At 45.4% G+C, this 24,442-nt stretch overlaps 1 protein-coding gene and 1 pseudogene across 1 annotated transcript in view; both read right to left on the bottom strand.

Moving 5' to 3' along the window:
- Positions 1-17,659, bottom strand: part of LOC142429049 (sphingosine-1-phosphate lyase 1-like) — a 51,644-nt gene extending 33,985 nt beyond the window's left edge. Inside the window, exons 1-2 of the mRNA XM_075534026.1 lie at positions 17,633-17,659; positions 8,488-8,653 (exon numbers count right to left, since the gene is read on the bottom strand). Coding sequence (XP_075390141.1) covers positions 8,488-8,653; positions 17,633-17,659 — 193 coding nt within the window. The remainder of the gene's footprint in view (positions 1-8,487; positions 8,654-17,632) is intronic.
- A 4,863-nt stretch (positions 17,660-22,522) lies between these two features.
- LOC142429935 (U1 spliceosomal RNA) lies at positions 22,523-22,651 on the bottom strand (annotated as a pseudogene).
- Positions 22,652-24,442: the final 1,791 nt, after the last annotated feature.

Here is a 24,442-nt window from a genome sequence, read left to right as displayed (position 1 = left end):
ACAAAAGGTGATGACAAAACTAAACAGCCAATTATAGAAAAAGGAATCAGGACCTGTTATGTAGCTGGCATAGGCACTGGGGTACCCTTTCACATGCTCAGAGGTTCCAGCTTCCAGCCAGGAAGGGGTGGGACACATAGGTGGGCATTACACCTGGACTGGCCCATTTGGGCTAGATGAATTCAATTCAGCCAATGTGGTTGACCGGTATCATTGACCACACCTCCCAGGGGAGGACTTGCAAAGGCAGCACCCAGAGCCCACCAGGGGACATTTGCATCTTTAGAGCAGCTTCTCGGCAGGCAGCGTGGGGGTGAAGGGCCCTGAGGGTGCCTGTGGAAATCTGAAACTTCTATCTTTCATGCCACTCATCGGGATCATGAACCAGGCTTCGCCATGAATTCTTTCTCACGCAAAGCCAAGGACCAAAGTTTATCTATCCCATGAGAGAGATCTAACAGACCCATACTTTCACCCTATTGAAAATGAACACAAGACAGACCAAAGACTTCGAAGTTAAACCTAAAAAGAAAGGTATCACAGAAAAATTGTGACAAGCTCACAGGTCCTGATACATAGGAAAATATATTATCAACCATAACTTAATATGTACAAAGAGCAGAAGACAAAATAGATGACGGGGACCACCTAAAAATTAAAACACATAGGCACATCAAAAGAATTCAGTAGAAGAGAAAAGTAGAAACCGCAGCCTGGGGGATAAATTGGCAATGACGTATCATACAAGGAATAAGTCTACAAAATGTATAGAAACTTCAGCACTTCAAAAGAAAGACCAAAAGTTCAATTAGAAAATGGGCAGAAGTTATTAACATGCAAGAAGACATTCAAGCAGTCAGCAAACACATGAGAAAACGCTTACAATCGTTAGCCATTTGACAGATCCAACAAAAGACGGCAATGAGAGGGATCATCCCACACCAGCACGAGTAGCAAACAACAGGAACACCCAGAGCTGTTGAGGGGCAGAGACTGGAATCCTCATACAGTTTTGATGACATTTTTAATGGGACAAAGAGAGTGGAAAATAGTTCAGCATTTCCTTAGAAAGCTGTAAAGCCATACACCACATACCCTAGCAATCCTACGAGCTCTCTATCTTTAGGAAACAAGAGCTGTGACACCACTAGACAAATGCCCAACCGTGCTCATGGCAGCAATATTCACAATAGCAAAACGATGTAAACAACCTGAACGCCCATGACAGAACAGATAAACAAAGTATGATGGGAACACACAATGGAATAGAATACAATGGTAAGAGGCCAACAACCAATCTGGGGGGACACCTGAGGACATGGATGCACCTGGAGGGCATTTTGCTGAGTGAGATAAATGACTCACAAAGGACAATACTGCATGAGGCCGCTCTTATAGAAAGTCAAAGGAAGGTTACACGCCCATACAAACATTGTCTGGTGGTCACCAGGGTGGGAGAAGACCTGCAGGGCAAGATCAGAGACCAGCGAGTAGACAGTGCTCCCTGTGTGACGGAGAAAGCAATATCAACTAAGAGGAAGGTCAGCAAAAAATGATGCCGACCGAGGAGGACACTGGGAGGACATACAGGTAGGAAGTGGGATATATGTCATTCCATTGTGGAGACTGCAGTCAACGACATGAAACAAAATGAGAACAAAGTGTCGAGTGGAAAACAGATGTTCTCTGTAAACGTTCACCCAACTCACAAAATGCAGGAAGGAAGGAAGGAAGGAAAGCTTGATGGTGCATTTATGAAAAATCAACTCTTGAAGACCCTGTGGAACACAGCTCTTCCCTGACACACGTGGGCTTACCATGAGGTACACGGATTCCATGACAATTGGTAATGGCCCTGCATCTGCACTAGTCTTTGTTTCAATGTGTCCGTGGCTTTCCACTTCGCCCTTCAGTGGCTCGCACTGGAGCGGACACGAGAACGGCTGGGACAAAACCAGGACACTGAGGTACACTGCATGCACAGCTGCGGGGATCTTCTGTATGAAAATAGTGTGGTCTCTCCTAACGTCTGCAGTTTCCTTTATTAATCAAGATCTGTCCTAGATAACTTTAAGTAGTATCAAAACGGCCTGACAACCAAATATAGCCTAAGGTTAAATAGTTAAGGTGCTAGTTATCAGAACATTCCCAACAATGTTACAGTTGAAGAAATACAAAAACACTTCCTTATTTAACAGAAAAAGTAACTAAGTAATGAGATGGAAACCAGTCCAAACATCTGCAAATGGTCAGTACTCTAACCAGGTGGAGGTAAAAGAACAGATTGATTTTATGAAAGCCACAAGAGAAAATGATGCAGGGCAAAAAGAAGAGATTGCAGGATCAAAGATGGGAGAAATTAAATATGATAAGATAGTATAGTCATGGGCTGAACATAAGCTATCTCAAACATGTAATTCCCAAAGGAGCAGAAAGTAAACTCGTCAGAAATGTCTAAGGTAATACATCGAAAATACCAGTAAGAACCACGGTACATGACTCTACAGCTGACAAATTCCTGCCACATGAATTACTCTAGAATCTTCCTGGGAGCCCTGTGACGAGGTCAGACAGGCATTGCGATACCCATTGTGCTGTGAAGACGCAGGCTAAGAGAATTTAGGAGAGTTGCACAAGATGACACACTGGACGCTGGGAGTGTTTACTGCTTCCACTCACGACAGAAGACTGATTTCTGCTGATGCACTATGAGCGACCCAAGGTAAAAGCACTATTAAGAACAGTTTCAGCTGCTCACCTTCCTGACACAACCACTGAAGACAAAGCTAGTGAGTGGGCAAATGTGGTGAAGAAAGCTGATGGTGCCCGGCTATCAAAAGATATAGTGTTTGGGGATCTTAAAGGCTTGAAGGTAAACAAGTGGCCATCTAGCTCAGAAGCAAAAAAGCCCACATGGAAAAAGCACACCAGCCTGTGTGATCACGAGGTGCTGAAGGGATCAGTTATCAGGCATCAAAGAACAAAAAAAAATCATATAATTGTGTGTTCATCTCTATGATAAGATTTATGAAGATAAATAGGTGCATAAGCAAATGTGGTGAAGAAAGCTGATAATGCCCGGCTATCAAAAGATATAGCGTCTGGGGTCTTAAAGGCTTGAAGGTAAAGAAGCGACCATCTAGCTGAGAAGTAACAAAGACCACATGGAAGAAGCACACCAGCCTGTGCTATCATGAGGTGTGGACGGGATCAGGTATTAGGCCTCATCAGAACAAAAAAAATGACCATAGTGATTGAGTGGGGGGAGTGCGGAGTGGAGACCCAAAGCCCATTTGGAGGCCACTGGATATTCCTTTACAGAAGGGTCTCAGGGAGGAGATGAGCCAGTCAGGGTGTGATGTAGCAACGATGAAAAGTACATTTAGTTCCTAAATGCTTCTTCCTTCCCCACCATCATGATCCCAATTCTACCTTGCAAGTCTGGCTAGATCAGAGAATATACAGTTAGGAACTGGAAACACAAGGAATCCAGGGTGGATGATCCCTTCAGGACCAGTGGTGTGAGTGTGATGCTGGGAGGGTGGAGGACAGTGGGTTGGAAAGGAGAAACTGTTTACAAGGATCTATGTGTGACCTCCTCCCTGGGGGACGGACAACAGAAAAGTGGGTGAAGGGAGTAGTCGGACAGGTCAAGATATAACAAAAATAGTAATTTGTAAGTTGTCAAGGGTTCATGAGGGAGGGGAAGCGGGGAGGGAAGGGAATTGAGGAGCTGATGCCAGGGGCTGAAGTGGAGAGAAATATTTTGAGAATAATGAAGGCAATGAATGTACAAATGTGCTTTACATAATAGATGTATAGATTGTGATAAGAGTTGTAAGAGCCCCTAATAAAACGATTTTAAAAAAGAGCAGTATCAGCTGATAAGCATGGAGCAGCATTATGGAAGAGATAACCACTCAGAGAGTGCTAAGCCCTGCCCAGAACACTCTGCCTGCCCATTCTCATGTCAAGTGTACAGTTCTTAAGTGCCAGGTCCTCTGAGCTTATTCCAGAATTACCTTTCCCCATTCCCCCTTTCAGGAGAGGATTTAGGGATTAAAGATCAGCAAAGTTGTATCAGTAGTCCAAACTTCAGTCTCCTCTTGAGAAATATAGTAATAATATCTTAATTGTAAAGCAATTATTAGAATACTTTTACAGTAGCAACGCCCTAGAGCAAAAGCAGTGGTGATGGTGGTGGTGGCAATTCTCCCCAAACTGTCCCCATACTCTAGAGGGCAGACATTTTGAGCCTGCTAAAATTCTAGTCAGAACTTAAAAACTTAAACAGGGTGCTGTAGATGTGTATGAGATTGCTAAGATCGTACAGCTCTGAGCTGCAAACACTGCCGTCTGGTTCCACCGGACTCAGATTTAGCTACAGGCACATTGGTCACAGGACTTCAAGTTGGGTCTTCTGGCCTATCTGTAATATTTTCAAAATTTCCTATATTGAACATGTATTTCTTTTATATCAGAAAACAGTACATGTTATAAAAAAATAATCAAAAATGGCTCGATGCAAGCTCATAAAGATTAAATGTCATTTCCCATTAATAGATGGTTATTAATAATTTTCTCATGACTGCTCAGAGGTCAGGCTATGCGTGTTTGAACACGAAGGGCAGGTGAACCCAAGGAGGCTGTGCCTTTCCTGCCAGTTCGGCAGATCACAAGGGCACGGTGAGCTGCAGAACCACGCACGAGGGGAAGCCCTGAACAGACTGTGATCACAGAAGGAAACACAAACCGCGCTAGCCCAAACTTGCTTCATAAATGCACCTTCTTCAAAAGAAGCCTGTCATTTCTGCTGCTCCTCAGAGTCCTATGAATGGGACACTTCTTGTGAGATGGCAGACACCACACTCATTAGACAAAAGGCTTCCTGAGACAGAAAGAAGCCTGAGCTGAAAGACAGGGCTTTCCCCACAGCCAAACCAGAGGCAGCAAAATGTAGTCACACTACACAATTACAAGACAATCTGGCAAAGAGTAGGAATAGAGACAGGAGAACATTGTTTTTGTGTTTTTTTCATAGTTCAAGGTGTTATTTGATTCTGTGGTCTATTGCTGCACCAATAACATACTTTTAAAATTAATATAATTAAAAATCACTTTATTGGGAGCTCATACAACTCTTATCACAATCCATTCATCCATCCATTGTATCAAGCACATTTGTACATTTGTTGCCATCATCATTCTCAAAACATTTGTTTTCTACCTGAGCTGGTATCAGCTCCTCATTTCTCCCCTTCCCTTCCCCCTCCCTCATGAAGCCTTGATAATTTATAAACTATTATTATTTTGTCATACCTTACACTATCCGACATCTCCCTTCACCCACTTTTCTGTTGTTCATCCCACAGGGAGGGGGTAATATACAGATCCGTGTATTCGGTTACCCCTTTGCACACCACCCTCCCGGTATCACCACACTCACCACTGGTCCTGAAGCAATCATCTGCCCTGGATTCCCTGTGTTTCCAGTTACTATGTGTACCAGCGTACATCCTCTGGTCTAGCCGGATTTGTAAGGTAGAATTGCTATCGTGATAGTAGTGTGGGGGGAGTAGAAAAATGGGAAGCATTTAGGAACTAGAGGAAAATGATTCCTTGTCGCTCCTGACTGGTTCATCTCTTCCCTGAGACCCTTCTGTAAGGAAATGTCCAGTTGCCTACAGATGGATCTTAGGTCCTCAATCTTTACTCCCTCTCATTCACAATGATTTGATTTTTTTCTTCTTCTTTGATGCCTGATACCTGATTCCCTTCAGCACATCGTAATCGCACAGGCTGGTGTGCTTCATCCATGAGGTTTGTTGCTTCTGAGCGAGATGGCTGCCTGTTTACCTTCAATCCTTTAAGACCCCAGACGCTATATTTTTTGATAGCTGGACACCATCAACTGTCTTCACCACATTTGCTTATGCACCCATTTGTCTTTAGTGATCGTATTGGGCAGGTGAGCACACATTGATATGATATTTTGTTCTTTGATGCCTGATAACTGATCTCTTCTGTACCTTGTAACCACATGGGCTGGTGTGCTTCTTCCATGTGGCTTTGTTGCTTCTGAGCTAGATGGCTGCTTATTTACCTTCAAGTCTTTAAGACCCTAGACACTATATCTTTTGATAGTCAGACTCCATCAGCTTTCTTCACCATATTTGCTTATGCACCCGCTTTGTCTTCAGCGATCTTGTCCCAAAGTTGGGCATCATGGAATGCCAGTTTAATAGAACAAAGTATTCTTGCACTGAGGAAGTACTTGAGTGGAGGCCCAATGTTTATCTGCTACCTTAATACTAAACCTATAAATATATGCACATACATCAATTCCTCCAAGCTCATATATAAATATATTTACATATGTACATGCCCTTTTTTAGACCTCTATAAATGCCCTTTGCCTCCCAGTTCTTTCCTTTATTTCCTTTTACTTTCCTCATGTCCCACTATCATGCTCAGCCTTCAATTGGGGTTCAGTAATTTGACAGAAGAACTTTTTAAAACATTTAAATAGTTTGGGCATGACTCATTCTACTTAATTCGAAAGCAATAAGCACTGAAATTTGCCTCTTGGTTGTCAATTTTGCAAGGCTTACTAGGTCTTGAACAGAACAACGGCTACCTTTATGGTGAAGATGCATACACACACACACACTAACACACACATTATCAAAGCACAAAAACTAGCTTCTAAAGTTGAAGTTACTGGGGGAAGAAGTAGTAAACAGAAATGTACAGTTAAAGAGGCTGGTCAATGTGCTAAGGTTCCTTTCCCCAAGATGTTAACTCAGACACCCTATGAAGAATGAGAGAAGAGGGGCAGAGAGATTGCTACAGAAGATCCTCCACAAACTCCACCTTTTGTGTTTGGATAAAATAAAGCAAAAGTTACCCAGCACAGCCTACTGGGGAAAATGATTCACGAAGCAGTCCCAGGCAGCAGGACTCTGGGTGAGGAAAAAGAGGTGGGCAAGGGAGAGCCTTACACCTTAGGAAGGAGGAAGGATTTGCTAGCTGACCACTTCCACACTGCTCATCTTTTGAAGAACGTCTCCTCGTCAATCAAGCGTCCTGAGGAGTCCCTGCCAACGAAGCTCAAAGGACAGTAGCCCTGAAGTGAAAGTTCAGCTCTAAGAGGACAGGGACCCTATCTCACTTGTATCAGTCTCACAGGGGCCGAGCACAGTGCCTACCCAACAATGGAGATACGCACGGTCGCTGCATGAACGTTACTCTAAATTCAGCTAACCTTTATTGAGGAAGGTAAACCCAAATGAAAGCAATACATTCCTGTTTTAGCAACTCCAGGCAAGAAACCAGAATTCGAGAAGGTTTAAGTCACACTGAGCTATCTAAGGATCCTTCTAAAGCCCAGCTTCCGAGGAGTTTCTACGTGAGCTGCTCTAATACAGACGTGGGGAAGTGTCTGACCTGACATCACAAGAAGGAAGGAAGGAGATGCAAACTTACCAGAACAAAGTCCATCTCTATCAGATGGAGGTCAGACACGCCTTTACCCTCCAACCTTCTCACTGACCCGGACACCAACCCGAAACTCTACTTCTCGGCGGGCCTCCATCATTCCTCGCAATGGCCACGAGAGCTCGAGACAGCACTCCCAAGTATGGAGGTCCTTGAGGAAGTTAACAGGTTACAATTCGGGATCAAAAATTCTCAGGATATAGTTCTGCCAATTAGGAGGACTCTTCTCTGCTGTGCGCCCAGGCACACGTCTCTCAGGTCCTCCATCGCTCAGGCATGTGGTCCCTTGGCCTCTTCCCTGCCCAGGAAACATATAAAGCTCTTTTAGAACTGCCAATAATAAATGCGCGGCACTCTAACTTAAGCTGATGCTCGGCAACATCAGCAAACCCAGCTCCCTCACTAAGTGCCTGGGAAGTTCTGACTTGGCAAGAGAGCCTCCTGACCAGTGGTACTCACTTCCCCTGGCTCTGTGTGCTGGGATCCTGGACGCTGCTGCTTCTCCTGCGCCACGGCTCTGCTGCTTCCTTGGTCTTACAACTGTGTCTCTTCGGTTGAAGAGGTTCGGTGGGCACGATTCTTGAGGTCCAAAGGAGGTTCTCCACTCTTAGCTCTGCTCTCTTGATGGTAGTGAATGTCCTCTTCCTGCTTCTTACCCAGCCCCAACAGACAAAATGCATATGTACCAATCTGCATGGTCTCCCCCAGTCTTTTGGAGGGAGTTACAAAGACAATGGTTAGAAGAGCCATATCAAGAAAATCCCACGTACCACAGCTGCAACTCAAGGAAATCAACATAAATGGCACTCACACTCACACAACAGTCCTATTATAACCTCACCAACTATAACGTATTGTACAGCTTTCAAGTGAATCAGATTTAAAAAACCAGAACCAAACAAAAACTCAAGCCGCCACGCCACTGGGCCATGAGTTTCAATGCTAGAAAAATGCCACCACTATGCTTTTAGTGACAGGCAGTATACTTACTCTCTGACTGGAAGACAAATCCATATACCCAGACGACCAGCAGGGTCCACAGGACACTCCATGCTATTAGCTGCCATGGCTCGTACTTGGTGCAGTGCCCATTGACGTAATTCTTGGCCTTTGTAGAGTATACTTCCAAAATCTCAAAGTAGGGTTCAAAGACCTTCTAGAAATCAAGAGAAAATTCAAAACACTAGTTTTGGAAATCTCTGTTGCTTAACTTTCCTTTTCCAAAGCCAAGGACATTCACGGTCAGACTCCGCCCACAATACTCTCGCCATCCTCTGGTTCGCTCTAGCTCCTGCTCTAGGAGCACCTGCGCATCCAGCCACTCACCAGCTCTGTGCATGTGGACACGCTTTCAAAGCTTGTGTCTCTTCTGTTAAACAAAAAGCCTGAGCTAGTGCATCACTTCAACTCTCAGGCTCTCTAGTGACTGCCAGTATTCACTGGTCCATTCTCAAAGGAACCGTTGCTGCATAAACGTCATTTCTCTTCTCCACTTTAGTTCAACCTGCCCCAATCCCTTTTCTGTAAAGAGCGGCCAGATAGCAAATATTTCTAGGCTTGGTGGGCCACATCATTACAATTAAACTCAGTGAAAAAGCAGTCATAGACAAAGCATAAAACAAATGAGAGAGGCTATTTCAATAGAAATTTTATTTATGGACACTCTAAGTTTTCCTATTAGTTCACATGTCAAAAAACATTTCTTTGGTTTTTTTGGTTTTCTAATTTAAAAAAAAAAGATAAGTCATTCTTAGCTCGTGCGCTACATGAATAGGGGCTGGCTGGATTTGCCGCTAGGCCATTTTTGCCCACACTTGCTCTAAGGCCATATTTGACCATAAGGCTCTTAAGATCAGGGAGTGTGGCTAATAATTATTTGTATCCCTTGCAATGCCTGGCACAAGAACAAGGGTGGAATCATCCATCAACTAACCAGGATACCTCACTCAAGAGAATAATCTCATTCTTTAAACATTCCTAAAGAACTCACCTATGCCTTTATCTACAACTTATCACAACCTATCTTGCAGTTTCCTCATCTCTTTCTTATCTTCCCGACTCTGTGGTTAAGCTCCTTGAGGAATTCATTGCTCTGAACAAAATAGGTTTATCTGATAGCTCATTTATTCACCTATTCACACTTACTAAGCAAGGCTTTAGGCAGTACAGGAGAAAAGACTGGGCTTTCTACTTCATTATAGTTAACAGTGACAGTGTCGGAAACTACAGGGGAAGTTCTACCCTGTCCTATAGGGTTGCTATGAGTCAGAAACAACTCCTAGGCAGTGAGTCTGGTTTGCTTTTGGTTAAGGTACTAGATGAGAAAAGACATCACAGCTCCTTTATCCTTAACTGAGCTTACAATCAATTGGGAGAAGCATGTGTGCACAAACATGCACACACATGCACATGCAGCCATATATGTACACACACACACATAAACAAATCATCAAATTCTCCAGGGTAAGGAAGCTGTGATGGCTCATTGTCTGGAAGTTTCTAACACAAAATTCCATTGAATATACCCTCTGAAATGTGTGCTTTCAGCTCCACAACTGAAACAGGAAGGTGGAGGAATCTAAAGTTAACACTAAAATCTGGGCTGTTTTGGTGATCTGTTACAAGTGCAAGGAAAAGTCCTAACAGAAAATCGTCTGTGACATTCCCCGAAGTTCTCTGGCTCTGACTCTGCTGAAGTCATTGAACAGCTTTGAGACTGGAGGCTGGTGATAACAAAAAGAAAGAAAACAAATTGACTGCCATCGAGTCCACGCTAATTCATATTGACCTAGAGGATTGCAGGATAGAGTTGTCTTGCTCCTGTGAGTTTCTGAGGATATAAATCTTTACAGAAACAGGAAGTGACCTCTTCCTCCCATGGAGCAGCTATTAGGTTAGAATTAGCAATCCTGTGGTTAGCAGCCCCACTAGGAACCCACTATGCCACCAGGACTCCTACATAATCAATAGCAATGCAAAATCATCTCCACTTGTAAACACTAAAATTCTGTCCTGCTTAGTAGGCAGAGATGCAGTTGACTTCCCTCGCTCACTAGGAAATAACAAGCTTTGCCTTAATTTGCATATTCATTTCAAGAATTCTGGATAAAAAAATTATGTCTATTCCTGGAACTTCACCTTTGAACCAAGTTAAACCTACCGAGTTTCTTTATTAAAATTAAAATCTTTAACATGTATTCAGTTGGTATTTATAAGAGAGCTATGGTTTTACCTTTTAAAAAATAGTATCGGACATATCAGATCAGAGCACACGGGAGCAGATGAAGGGGCAGGAGGAGAGAGTGGAACACAGCCCAACCCACCAAGCCCTGAGGATGATGTTCCCGCTCAGGGCAGTGAGAGCACACCGAGGATCACAGGGCTGGCCCTACTATGAGACATGATGTCTCTCATTGACCCATAGCTACGGGAGACAACATTGGAGACACAGTCTTTGAAACCCAGGGCAGTTCTACCCTGCCATATGGGCTCGCTGTGCGTCAGCATCAACTCGATGGCAGTGAGTTTTGTTGTTTTTCAGAGAAGGAAAATAGATAAACTATAAAGCAGTGGTTCTCAACCTTCTAGTGCCACAACCCTTTAATACAGTTCCTTATGTTGTGACCCCAATCATAAAATCATTTTGTTGCTGCTTCATAACTAAATTTGCTACTGTTATGAATCATAATTTAAGTCATAATGTGTTTTCCAATGACCTTGGGCAACCCCTGTGAAAGGGTCGTTCAACCCCCCAAAGGGGTCGTGACCCACAGGTTGAGAACAGCTGCAGTAAAGGTATAACTACAACGCAGTGACTGTTCCCAATCATAAGAGGGTGGAATGCGAGAGAACAACATGGCTGGCCCCACTATGACACATGATGCCCCTCAGTGACTAAGGGCGATAGAGGACAGCACCGGAGACACAGTGTGGGAATTGCACCTGACCTGATCCCACCACACCGAGGCAAAGCACTGGGGGAGTGCAGCGGAACAGCAAGGGAATGGAGTAGCAAGGTCCCCAGGGAATGCTGAAAGTGGACTTTGGGGCCAGGGCGTGGTGCCCCAACAGACTGGACTGGAAAACGCTCCTAAGGGCCAGCAAACGATCCTTGAACGAACAAGTTTTTCTTTTGTGAAGTGTTTTGTTTTGTACTTTGTCAGTGGTTTGTTTTTGTTGTTTTGTTGTCTGGTTGTATACTGTTACTTTGTTTTCCTCTGTCTTGTTTTCGTGCATGTTAATGTCTCCAGAGGTCTGTCTGAATAGGACAGGCTGGATGAACTATCTGGAGGAATAACAACGGGACCGACAGTTCCTGGGGGACTTGGGGTGGGGGAGGGCTAGGGGGGTAAGGAAGTGGTGTTAACAAACACAGGGACAAGGGAACAACATAGGACCCAAAATGATAGTGAGGGGGGAGTGGGAGGACTGGTGGGGAATGATCAAGGGTAAGGTTGCGTAGAGAAGAGGTATAGCTGTAGCCCAGGTGGAGACAGAGCATGGTAGTGGGTCAGGAGGAAAGTCAAGGAAGATGGAGGAAGGAGCTGGGAGTCAAGGGGCATTTATGGAGGTCTAGACAAAGACATGCACATGCAAATATATATATGAGGTCTAGACAAAGACATGTACATGCAAATATAATAGATCTAAGTGTCTACATTTATAGGTTTAGAATTAAGGTGGCGGAAGGACCTTGGGCCTCTACTCAAGCACTCCCTCAATGCATGAATACTTTCTTTTATTAAATTTGCACTCTATGATGCTCACTCTCCCGACACAACTGCTGGAGCCAAAGCAGGTGAACAAGTAAATGTGGTGAAGAAAGCTGATGGTGCCCGGCTATCAAAAGAGATAGTGACTGGGGTCTTAAAGGCTTGAAGATAAACAAGTGGCCATCTAGCTCAGAAGCAACAAAGTCCACATGGAGGAACACACCAACATGTGTGATCGCGTGGTCCCAAATGGATCAGTTATCAGACATCAAAGAACAAAAAATCATATCATTGGCTGCACACCTCCATGATACGATCGCTGAAGACAAACAGGTGCATAAGCAAATGTGGCGAAGAAAGCTGATGGTGCCCGGCTATCAAAAGAGATAGTGTCTGGGGTCTTAAAGGCTTGAAGGTGAACAGGCAGCCATCTAGCTCAGAAGCAATAAAGCCCACATGGAAGAAGCACACCAGCCAGTGCGATCACGAGGTGCCAAAGGGACCATGTATAAGGCATCATGCAAAAAAAAAAGGAAAAAGAATATATGTGTGTGTGTGTGTGTGTGTGAATGAAGGGGGAAGTGCAGAGTGGAGACCCAAGGCTCAAGTGTCGGCCACTGGAGATCCCCTCACAGAGGGGTTTAGGAGAGGAGACGGGTCAGTCAGGGTGCGAAGTAGTACCGACGAAGAACACAGCTTTCCCCCAGATCCTGGATGCTTCCTCCCCCCAACTACCATGATCCGAATTCTACCTTGCAGGACTGGATAGGGCAGAGACTGTACACTGGTGCATATGGGAGCTGGAGGCACAGGGATTCCAGGGTGAACGATACCTTCAGGACCAGGGGTGTGAGGGGCGAGACTGGGAGAGTGGAGGGTGAGTGGGTTGGAAAGGGGGAACTGATTAAAAGGATCCACATGTGACCTCCTCCCTGGGAGATGGACAGCAGAGAAGGGGGGTGGGGAGGGAGACTCCAGATAGGGCAAGATATGACAAAATAACAATCTGTGGATTATCAAGGGAGAGGGGAGCGGGGAGGGAGGGGGAAAAAAAGAGGACCTGGTGCAGAGAGTTTAAGTGGAGAGCAAATGCTTTGAGAATGATTAGGGCAAAGAATGTATGGATGTGCTTTATACAATTGATGTATGTATATGTGTGGATTGAGATAAGAGTTGTATGAGCCCCTAATAAAATGTAAAAAAAGAAAAGAAAAATAAGAAAGAAAATGATTAGGGCAAAGAATGTACAGATATGCTTTATACAATTGATGTATGTATATGCATGGATTGTGATAAGAGTTGTATGAGCCCCTAATAAAATGTTTTTTTAAAAAGAATTTTTTAAAAGACAGAAAAAAATAGTATCTTTTACAGAGATGGAGATCTTCTCATTTTCCCACATGCAAAAGTGGTTGCCTTTACAAAATCTTGCAAATAACCACAAAGGCTCAGAGTATGTGAAAGGCCCATCCCTGGGGTCCATGTTTTCCCAAATCTAAGATGCATCAGAGAGTTCCAGGGTTGCAAATTGTCCCATTCACTGCCAAAAGACCCCATGCAAACAGAAAACATGCAAAAGAGAACCCTGACTGGATTTATTCATGACTTAAAATTCTCCAGAAAAAGTCTGAAGACTGCAGTAAAAAGGAATGATCATGAACTTCTTCATGCTACTAAAGAGTTGAGCCTTGAAAATATTAATCTCAGTAAGAGAAATTCAAACAGACCATATATGTGCAGGGACTGTCTGATCCCGTCTATGTGAAATCTTCACAATAGAGAAATGTACAGAGACAAAAGGTAGATTAGTGGTTACCAGGGGGAGAAAGGAGGCGGTTATAAATGAATTATGTACACCAAAAATGTGTCAAATTGGTTAGGCTAGGATTTTGTATTTATCCTCAGTATTCGTTAATCTCTACCATTTTGTGATCTGATATAATTACCTGTGAATTGTAAATCCTATATTCTAAGATATTAATGAGGCAGGATTAGAAAAATTAAGATAATGAGGCCGGATAGACTCTACAGGAATAGGCTATACCTTGAAACAATCTCTTTGGAAATATGAAAGGGATTACACAAGCTAGCAAAGATCAGAGGGACCGACCACCATCACCACCATCATAGAATCAGATCGCAGTTGGGTGGGGGATGGAGGGAAAATAGAGGAGCTGATACCAAGGGCTCAAGCAGAAAGAAAATTTTTTGAAAATGATAATGGCAACAAATGTACTAATGTGCTTGACACATGGAGGTATGTATGGATTGTGGTAAGAACTGGAAGAGCCCCCAATAAAATAAAAAAGAATCAAATGTTAGACCAACTGGGATTAAATTGTGGTTCCACCACTTAATTGCTTCCTCTAAATTAGTTACTCCAAGTCTCTTCTTCCCGCCATCACCCCCCCCCCAGAACCCCCTCTAATAAGAAGACTACCAACATACTTTTCTAAGGGTTTCAGAGTAAAAATTCAGAATACAGAGTATCTATTTTCTGTACCTAACGCATAATAGATGCTCCATTTGTGTTAAAGGGAGCTGCTGATCTTGCTGATCTTGCTTGCCCCTCATGTCTCCCCTTCTGCCCCTGGCACAGGATGGGATATCCCTGATCAGAGAGTTCTACAAAGGATGCACACACAATGTAACTTGCACCACGGGATTATTTCTAACAGTGATAGTCCAGGAAATGCTGCCATGCACTGAAGAATTTCCCCCCCATTAATTTTTGTCTTTTCTTTCCAGCTAGAGGGCAAAGAACGTGTCTTCCTCATCACAGAAAGTACCCAAGACAGACCCTGGGCTAAAACCAGGTGACGGTGGGTTAGTGCCCCACGGCAAATCCTGCCCTGATCCTTCTTTACCGTCTGTCTTACATAGCCCTCCCTGCACAGTTCAAGGAAGGGAGGGCCTCAGTCAGCAAGTACCTGTGACAGACGTCAGGACCCAGTCAGATCTACAGGCAACCACCAAAGCAACGTCCCGAAATGTTCTAGACGTTCAGGTAAGGAGGTGAAGGTAATGGTGGCTATCGCTTTAAGACACCACTATTCCAGTTAGCACTCTGAGGAAAAGCCATCATTGCTCTGTACAGGGAACTCACAGGCCTAAGAAGTGAAAAGCATTTCTCTGCATGTGGAGGCTTCCTGTGTAAATTCCCAAAATATACTGATCTACGAGGGGGCTGCAAAAACTTTGTGGAAAATGGAATTAAAAGGTGATGTACATTTTCCATGGACTTTATGGAAGCCCCTGCATATAAGAGGAAAAACAAACTGCCGATTATGACAAGTCATAAAGCATTAGCCCTGCAAGCTACCAAGAGTGCTGACCTGAGCGACGGAATAATGGGGGAGGGGGCGGGGGGGGGAATGTGCTTTCTCCCAATTACCTATAGTCCTAACTTTCTAATATAAACAATGCCCTGGTTTGAAGATTAAAAACAACGTAAGGTTGTTTATTACCTAGGAGTCTGTGGTAACAAGTAGGGCTTCAATCTGAACGGTTAGCAGTTCAAACCACCAGCTACTCTGGGGGAGAAAGAAGGTGCTTTCTACTCCCTTAAACAGTTACAGTCTCAGAAGACCACAGGGGCAGTTCTACCCTGTCCTGTAGGGTTTTTATGAGTCAGCATCGACATGTGGCAGTAAGTTTAGATGGGAGCTTTTCTGGCTTATTATCTACTGGAAACCCATTCAATTTGGGGTAAGAAACTGTTAGGGGCCTTGTTCAGAAGGATCTCTGTTTAACTCAAGTATTTCCCTGTCTCACGTAAAATCACTTGCAACCAGAACGAACCACGAACCTGATACCCTCTTTCTGCCCTTCTCACACAGACATTACACATTATGCCATATAATAGAAAATATAAGAAATCCCCGCTGTTCGTTTTCTCCAATGGCCCAGTGATACCAACTCACTCTCTAGAATACTTAAAAGGAAGGTATGAGATTATTTTTAAATCATAACTCTTGCACAAGATTTCAGACTCAGAAGATTTGCTGATTAGAAACAAAACCAGAAACACCATGATAGCTTCTTCTCTATCACTAGCAGAATGCAAAGAGCCCTGGGGCCACAGCGGGTTATGAACTAGGTTGCTAACCACAAGGTCAGCAGTTCAAAAGGACCAGCCACTCTGTGGAGAAGATGGGGTTTCTACTCCAGTAAACAGTTACAGTATCAGACATACACAGGGGTAGTTCTACCCTGTCCCATAGGATGGATGAGTCAGCATCCACCTGATGGCAGTAGGTTAAACGAGAGTTTTTCTGGCTTATTATCTACTAGAAATTCATTACATTTGGGGCAAGAAACTCTGTTAGGGGACTTGTTCACTAGGATCCATGTTTAACTCAAGAATTTCCCTGTTTAACCTAAAACCATTTCAAACCTGAACGAATCACGACCCAGATTCCCTCTTTTACCCCTCTCCCGCAGACATACAGACCTTGCCATAAAGAAAATGTAAGAATCCTCGCCGTTCATTTTCTTCATTCTCCCCATGATACCAACTCACTCTCGGGGATAGTTACAGGGAAGGTAGAAGACGGTTTTTAAAATCTCAGCTCTTGTACAAAAAGATTCCCGACTAAGAAGAGTGGCTCATGGAAAAAGAAACCCAAAACACTGTAATCTTATCTTTTTTGTTATCACAAGCAGAATGCTAAGAGCCCTGGGGGCATAGCGGGTTATGAACTGGACTGCTAACCACAAGGTCAGCAGTTCAAAACCACCAGTCACTCTGTAGGAAAAATACATGGGGTCCTCTACTCCCTTCAAGCCTCAGGAAGCCACAGGTGCAGTTCTGTCCTATCCTATAGGCCCTCCATGAGCCAGAACTGATGCAGTGAGTATCTGAGTGACCTAGCTTCCCACGAGCCTCGCCCTACACAGCCCCCGTGGGATCTTCACTAGCTGAAGAGGGGCAAGGAAATTCTCTTTAGTGCACATTGTGCTTGAGCAGATTTAAAAACAACAATGAGCACAGCAAGATCCCAGGGACCAAGGATCCTAGCGTCCACCAGAGCAGCCAGCTTGGCCCAACCAAACCACGCATTCTCACTGGTCCCAGTCATGCCCCATTGGGTAAGCGCTGGGCACAAGCAGCACTGGGACAGGTGCTCCTTCGCCTCTAGACAGGAGAGGTGCTCCCTCTGCCTTGCACAAAGTCAAACTCTAGGTTTGGGAAACAGTTACAAAATGAAACAAAAAAATGCACCCTGGTAGGATGAGATGAGAAGAGAGCAGTTAAGAGGTTTTAAGTTCTACATAGGTCCATGATCAGTCAACCGGAATTAAGAGGCTGGGGGCTCTGCTTCCCCAACACAGAGGTGAAGTCTGCCCTCTCAGATCACCCAGACTGAAATAAATCTTAGAGCCAAGAGCCCAGAAACCAGGTGGGTGTCTGGGAAACTCACCAAAGTCAGCAGGCCCCAGCTAGGCATCTTCCTCTTCTGGCCTTGCCTCTTTAAAAGGGACCTAGGTTTGTGCACTTCTAAAGCTTTAAACTCTCCCTTCAGCCCTCCCAGAGATCAGGTTCACTCCATTATTTGGCAACCCAGCGAATCAGGATGGGGCTGGAGCTGAACTTCCCGCCCACAGACCAAAGGAATCCAGACTCAGGATCCCACAAAGCTTCCAACCCAGGTAAATACCCAGAAATGCCCAGGATGCCTGAGTCTGGTCCATTAGACCTAAAGACTCCCTGAGACCTGCCAATGGGGCAGCCCCACTCCCAGGGACTGGCCTCCACTGGAGTCCCTTTAGAAATAAACGGACCCTGAGGGGGTTATCTATCCTGGGTTCCCTGTGTTTCTGGCTCTTATCTGTAGCAGTGTGCATGTTCTGTTCTAATCTGATTTGTAAGGTAGAATTGAAGTCATGGTAGTGGTGGTGGTTGGGAGGGTGGGAAGGGTTGAGGAAGCATTAAAGAACTAGAAGAAAGTTGTGTGTTTCGTAGGTGCTGTACTGCACCCTGACTGGCTCATCTCATCCTTGTGACCCTTCTGTGAGGGGATGTACAATTGTCTATATTTGGGTTTGAGGTCTCCACTCCTCACGCTCACCAACCCCCATTTCACATTGGTATGATTTTGTTCTGGGTCTTATATGTCTGATACCTTATCCCATTGACACCTCATGATCACACAGGCTGGTGTGCTTCTTTCATGTGGGCTTTGTTTCTGCTGAGCTAGATGACCACTTGTTTCTCTTCAAGCCTTTAAGACCCCATAAGCTATATCTTTTGATAGCTGGCCACCATCAGCTTTCTTTCAGGGCCAAAAATGACAATAGAGACACCAGGAAGATGAGGAAAAGGTGGGGGTTGAAAGGGGAAATCAATCACAAGGATCAACTTATAATCCCCTCCCAGGGGGATGAGCAACAGAAAAGTGGGTGAAGGGTGACAGAGGATAAGGTGAGAATAATAATCTATAACTTATGACGGGTTCATGAGGGGGGTGGACGGAAGGAGGGAGAAAAATGAGGAGCTGAAACCAGGGGCTCAAGTAAAAAGAAAATGCTTTAAAAATGATGATGGCAATGGATGTACAAATGTGCTTGGCACAGTGGATGACTGCATGGATTGTGTAAGAGCCCCCAATCAAAGTATTTAATAATAAAATAAGAGAAGGAAAGAAGCTGAGCTCGCAGTCGATCTCCTCCCTCCCACCCTGTCCCGGCGAAGAGTCAGCAAGCCCAGCCGCCCCGCGCCCGCTCCCACCCGCAGGCAGGGCAGCAGCTCCCGCTCCCGCTCCCACTCCTGCTTCCGCTCTGGCTCCCCTGCCACCTGCGCCCTCCCTGGGCGCTCGCGGAGGCGCCGCCCACCCTGCACACGAAGCCCTCAGCCCACCTGGGCCCCGCGGCTCCGCTCGCCCCGGTCGCGCCCACACCCTCCCCTGCACCTCCACCTGCGCGGGCCCGGAACCCACTCTCAGCCCTGCTGCCCCGCGTCCAGGACCCGCCCCACCGCCGCCAGGGTCCTCCCGAGCAGACCCTGCACGCGGCTGCCTCACCCTCCCTCCTCCCCGCTCCACACGCTGACAGACAGGTCCTCCCGGGCCCGAACCCGTCCCCTCCCGCCACCCGGCCCGGACCCTACCCCCCAGCCCCGCCGCCGCCTCGGAGAAGGGGACCCCTCTTCCCGTTCCTCGTCTCGGGCACTAGCCCTCGCCAACCGGGCTCCACCCCGCGCTCTTCTTCCTCAGCGCGGGCCCTGGTCGGGCAGCGCGGCTCTCGGGCGCCCCCTGCCGCCGTCGCCGCCGCCGCCATCGCCTCAGCCGGGGAGATTGGAAAACCGGGCCCCGCTGCTGGCCCCGCCCCACCGGAAGTGGCTCCTGCTGCGTCCCCCCACCCCTCGCTGAGCCCACCACGTGGGCGGCGCGGGCCCCGCTCACTGTCCTCGACGTGCACACGGCCCGCCACCTTCTGTGCACACGGCCCGCTGGGGGCCCAGGCGCCCTACCATGCTCCGTGCTGCGGACGCGACTCCCTGCCATGGCGGCGCGACCCAGGACCCTCTGCGAAGGTCACCCTGAAACCAGACCATACTCACTGCCCTGGAGTGCGTGTCGACCCCTAGCGACCCAGTAGGACGCAGTGGAAAGGCCCTTGTGAGTTTCCCACAGCCCAGTTTTTCTCCCCCGCGGCTCACAAGGAGGCCATTATTTTCAAAATCTAACTTGCTGGCTGCAGTTTGGGGCCTGGAGCCCAGAGAAAGTCTGTCTGCAGAGCATTATGCAGTTCGTCCAACACAAGGACTCAAGATGGGTCTCTAAAGGAGGGCTTTGGGACTCTAGTGGTGACCCTGTGATTTCAACCATGTCTCTTTCATGGGTGGGAGACTTCATTTTTATAGTGAGATTATGGATTTCGAAAGAAAATTACATTAAAAAGCCCCTAGAAGAATGATCAGTCTCCCACCCCCAAATAAAGAGCAGAGATGAGGGACTTTGGGCCAAAATGCTACCAATACTAGTGTATTTTCCCAAGCAATGTTAGGAACCTGTAATGTTCAGGTGACACTGCCCACGAGGCTCACCGAGACGACTCTTGATTTCTACAAAAAATGAATCTCCAGTACGTTTTCCAAGACTAGTCCATGGTGCCATTATGCTAATTTAGTAGACATGGAAAACTATACAAGAAATGGAATAATTTTGATGATGGAAAAGGTGGGTTTTTAGAAAGTAGCAAACAACAAATTAGAATATTGTTATCCGGGTGTAGTATTCTTTCATAGAATTTTTTGATAACACCTGTCTGGGTAATTTAGAGAAACAAATCAACAGAAACTCATGTATATGAGAGTTATATATAAAGGTTAATGGCACATTAAGAAAACAACCCGCCTCAGGGCTTTCCAAGCCCACAAGTCCATCATTAACCCATATGTCTAAAACCAATCCACAAAGTCCTCCTCCATCTCACAAAACACACACTATGATGCCTACTGCAGGAGGAAAGCTGAATCAGTGAACGTGTAAGCATCTCAGCGCTGGCAGGGATTCTACACAGCTGCTCCAGCACCCAGGGCGGCATTAGGGTAGGTCCATGTGGCTCCTCCTCAGAGATGTCTTGCAGGAAGCAAGATACCTGAGAATCAGAAAGGTGAGGCTCATCAAGCCATTTATCTCTCCGACCTTCAAATAACCCCACGTGTTTTTCAGCCAGGTTTGCACAACAAACTTTATATCACACCTACTTGGAACCTTGAAATCTGAACAAAAATGTCCCTAACGATGCTACGCAATTCCATCCCCTAACAAAACGTTGTCACGACACTAATTTAGGGCATCGTGAGCTCTGCATCATTCTCAGCTTTTGCTTTTAGGATAAATCCCTTCTTATCACACCCTTTCCCACTTCTGAGTTTCCCACCCAGAAGAGTCCTGAGGGAGTCCAGTAGTTTTTTTTATCAGCTTCATCACCAAACCCCAACCCTTCAGAAATCCCAGACCTCTTTGCCAAGCAGAGCACTCACCCATGCCTCCACACCATACCTTTGCCTGACTTACTGCTTTTCCCTCTAACAACAAACAATCTCTGTGTTTAAGGGTCAGCCAATGAGCTGTCAATACCCACTCATCAGGAGTTACTTTGGGCTTCCAAGCAGGCTGTCCTATCTTCACCTCCCCCTGGGCTTAGCCTGGGTTCTCTAGAGAAGGAAAATCAGTAAGCTTTTATATATACATAAACATTTATATCAAGAAAACAGCACATAGTTGTAGCTATGGGCATATTGAGTCCCAGCAGGTACCAAGTCTGTGGGTCATTTGTTAGGCTGAAGGATTTTCTCATAGCTGTGGGAGATGATGAAACCAAGCTCAGTAGGAAGACAACAGGCACCCTTGGGAAAAGCCATGATAGGGGAAAATCACACGCTCCTACACAAGCATGTCCTGTATTTGCACTGAGGAGACCTGCTGGCATAGGGAGTTACACGTTGGCCTGCTAGCTGTAAGGGTAGCAGTTGGAACCCAGTAGCTGCTCTCTGAAAGAAAAATGAGACTTTCTGCTCCCATAAAGATTTCTAGCCTTGCAACCTCCTGGGGCAGCTCTACAGGGTCCCAATGAGTCAGAACCAACTCATGACAGTGAGTAGTTTGGTGTGTTGTCCTGAGACTATCCTGTAAATACCTGGACAGTACCATTATGTACCGTCTTCAACCAGGTGATCCCCACATTTACCCACTCCTCCCCACTCAGCCCTTGCTTTCGGATATCCTGATTTTAAGGTGTCAGTTGTCTTTCAGCCAACCATAATATTGCCGTTTTCGTTCCTGCTTTGACTTTAGACCAGGGTTGCTCTGAGGGAGGATTACCTTTACTCTGTGCATTTGGACATTTCCTCCTGTCTGAATTCTCTCTGGACTTTCAATACATCTCTTTGACTGCGTTTTTACAGAGCCTGCATTTTCATTCCAGGACAATCCTCTTCCGATCCCTGATGTATTTTGTACTGAGAGGGAGTGTGGAACCGGAACATCAGGGGTCCTGAAGTCTCTCAGCACAGTCAAACAGCCACAAGAGTCACAGAATGGCCAGAGCAGATCTTGGTTGTCACCTGGGTTCTCAAGGGAACTTCCAGGAGCTAGTTCCCTCTCTGAGATTCTGCATAAGAAGTACAATCAGCTTAAACTGTTGAAGGGCTGTCCATGTAACAAAGAGCCTTGGTGGAGCCATGGTTAAGCACTGGACAGGTGTCTGAGGTGCATCCCTTATTTGAATAACCTTTTCCGTGAAAGTTTTGTTTGTTTGTTTTTGTTTTTCTTTCTTTCTTTCTTTTTTTTTTTTTACAGGAGAGAGCCAGAACACAGTCATTTCCCCATATTTGGGGAAATCGCAGGGGTCAGCACATCCGGAGTGCAATCGATAAGCCTTACCCTGGGAAAACCACCTTCCTGAGAATGTTATCTCCCCTGCCAGGTAAGTATTCAGTGAAAGTTTTAAAGATCCAAGTGAGTCATTTTAAATGGTGAGGTGCCATCCACTGTGTTCACCACGCTTAGATTTTACACCCAGTCTTCAGGGATATTCCAGGAGAGGTTAGGATGGAGAAGGGCAGTGTGAGAGGGACAACTTAGGATGCCTTCAGAGTAAGAGTTCAAACTCATCCATTATTAAGTTTGATCCATGTACATGAGCCCCTTCACTGGGAATATATTAGTTCACTGTGCCCAATCAGTCTTTTAATGCCTGAGTACAGGCCATTGATATTCAAGGTTATTATCTCCATCTGCAGACTCTGTGATGTCATCTTATACCTTTTGTGTTGGGTGTTTTCCAACTTTCCTTTCTCATTAGTGTGTTGTGTGTGTGTGCGCGCGCGCGTGTGTGTGTGTGTGTGTGTGTGTGTAGTATTCTTGACTTCTTTCCATCCTTAAGCCAATGCGACCCTGGGGTCTGTTTTCTCTTTGCTGCCCTCTGGGTGAGGTTGTTGTATGTGGCGGTCTCTTATTTATGCTTGGTGAGTGTTGTTCTTTTGCCCATACTGGGTCAGCAAGGGAGGGTTTCTTCAAACCCAGCCTATTCTTTGAGTTTTTCCTTGTCCTGGAAGATTCTTACTTTTCCATATATCTTGATCGATAATTTGGCTGGGCAGAGGATTCTTGGGTTTGCATTATTTTCCTTCAATTGTTGAAATATGTTACTCTCTCCTCTTCTTCATATTTTCTGATGATAGGTCTGAGCATATTCTTATTTGGGAACCTTTATATGTGATTGCTTGTTTTTCCCTAGGTGCTCTCATGAATTTCTCCTTTTCCTCAAAGTTGGATAATTTAACTATTGTGTACCTTGGTGACCTCTTCTTGGGATCCAGTATAGCTGGTGTTCTTTTAGCCTCCTGAATGGTTGCCTGGTTTTCATTCATTAAGCTGAGGAAGTTTTCCTCCAAGATTTCTCTCACTATTGTTACAGATGACTTCTTTGTTGTGTTTTCCACAGGTAAGCCAATAATTCTAATGTTGTTCCACTTCATAGCATCAGACATAGCTCTTAAGTTTTCTTCGGCTTCTCTGATGATGTTATTAGATTTTTGTTCACGTTTGTTAAAGTCTGCTTGACTGTCCTCCAAGTCATGGATGCAGTTCTCTAATTCCTCCAGTAGATTCTCGATGTCTGTGATTCTTTTACTTGTTTTTGTTTCCTTGTCCCTAAGCTCCTAGATTTCCCTTTGGTTTATGACTTTTATCTCCTGTATCATTTCATCCTTTCTCTGTATTGTTTTCCACATATTCTGTATGACTTCAAGCAGCATTCTGAAAATTTCTTTTTGTGGCCGTTCAATGTCTGCTTCTTATATGCATGTCATTGTGTTTGGGGCATCTTCTGCCATTGCTTTTTGTGTCTCCTGTTTTTTCGTTGAGGTCATTGGGGCTGCTGGCTGTTTGCATAGCGTTGTTTTAGAGGACCCAGGTGCCATTTTCCAGGGAGTCAAAGAGCACTGGCTCTCTCTGGGAGACTTACAGGAATGCTTCTTCGAACTGCCTACAGCTAATTTCACTATGGAATTAACCTACTACTTTATCCTCCTGTGGCCTCCCTCTCAGGAGAGTGCCCCAGAAGGCTGGTGTGTTGCCTGCTTTGGTGTTTCAGAGGTTGGGCAGAGGTTCCTGCAGCAGCTTGGAATGTTGAAGAGTGTTGGCCCAGCTGCTTTATGCCCCCAGGTACACAGGCAGGCATTCCCTGGTAAGAAGTTGAGCAGATTTTCCTCTGGTGCAGGT

This window comes from Tenrec ecaudatus, chromosome 16 (genome assembly GCF_050624435.1).
Source record: "Tenrec ecaudatus isolate mTenEca1 chromosome 16, mTenEca1.hap1, whole genome shotgun sequence".
Classification (NCBI taxonomy): Eukaryota; Metazoa; Chordata; class Mammalia; order Afrosoricida; family Tenrecidae; genus Tenrec; species Tenrec ecaudatus.
This window is presented reverse-complemented; position numbering and strand designations above follow the sequence as displayed.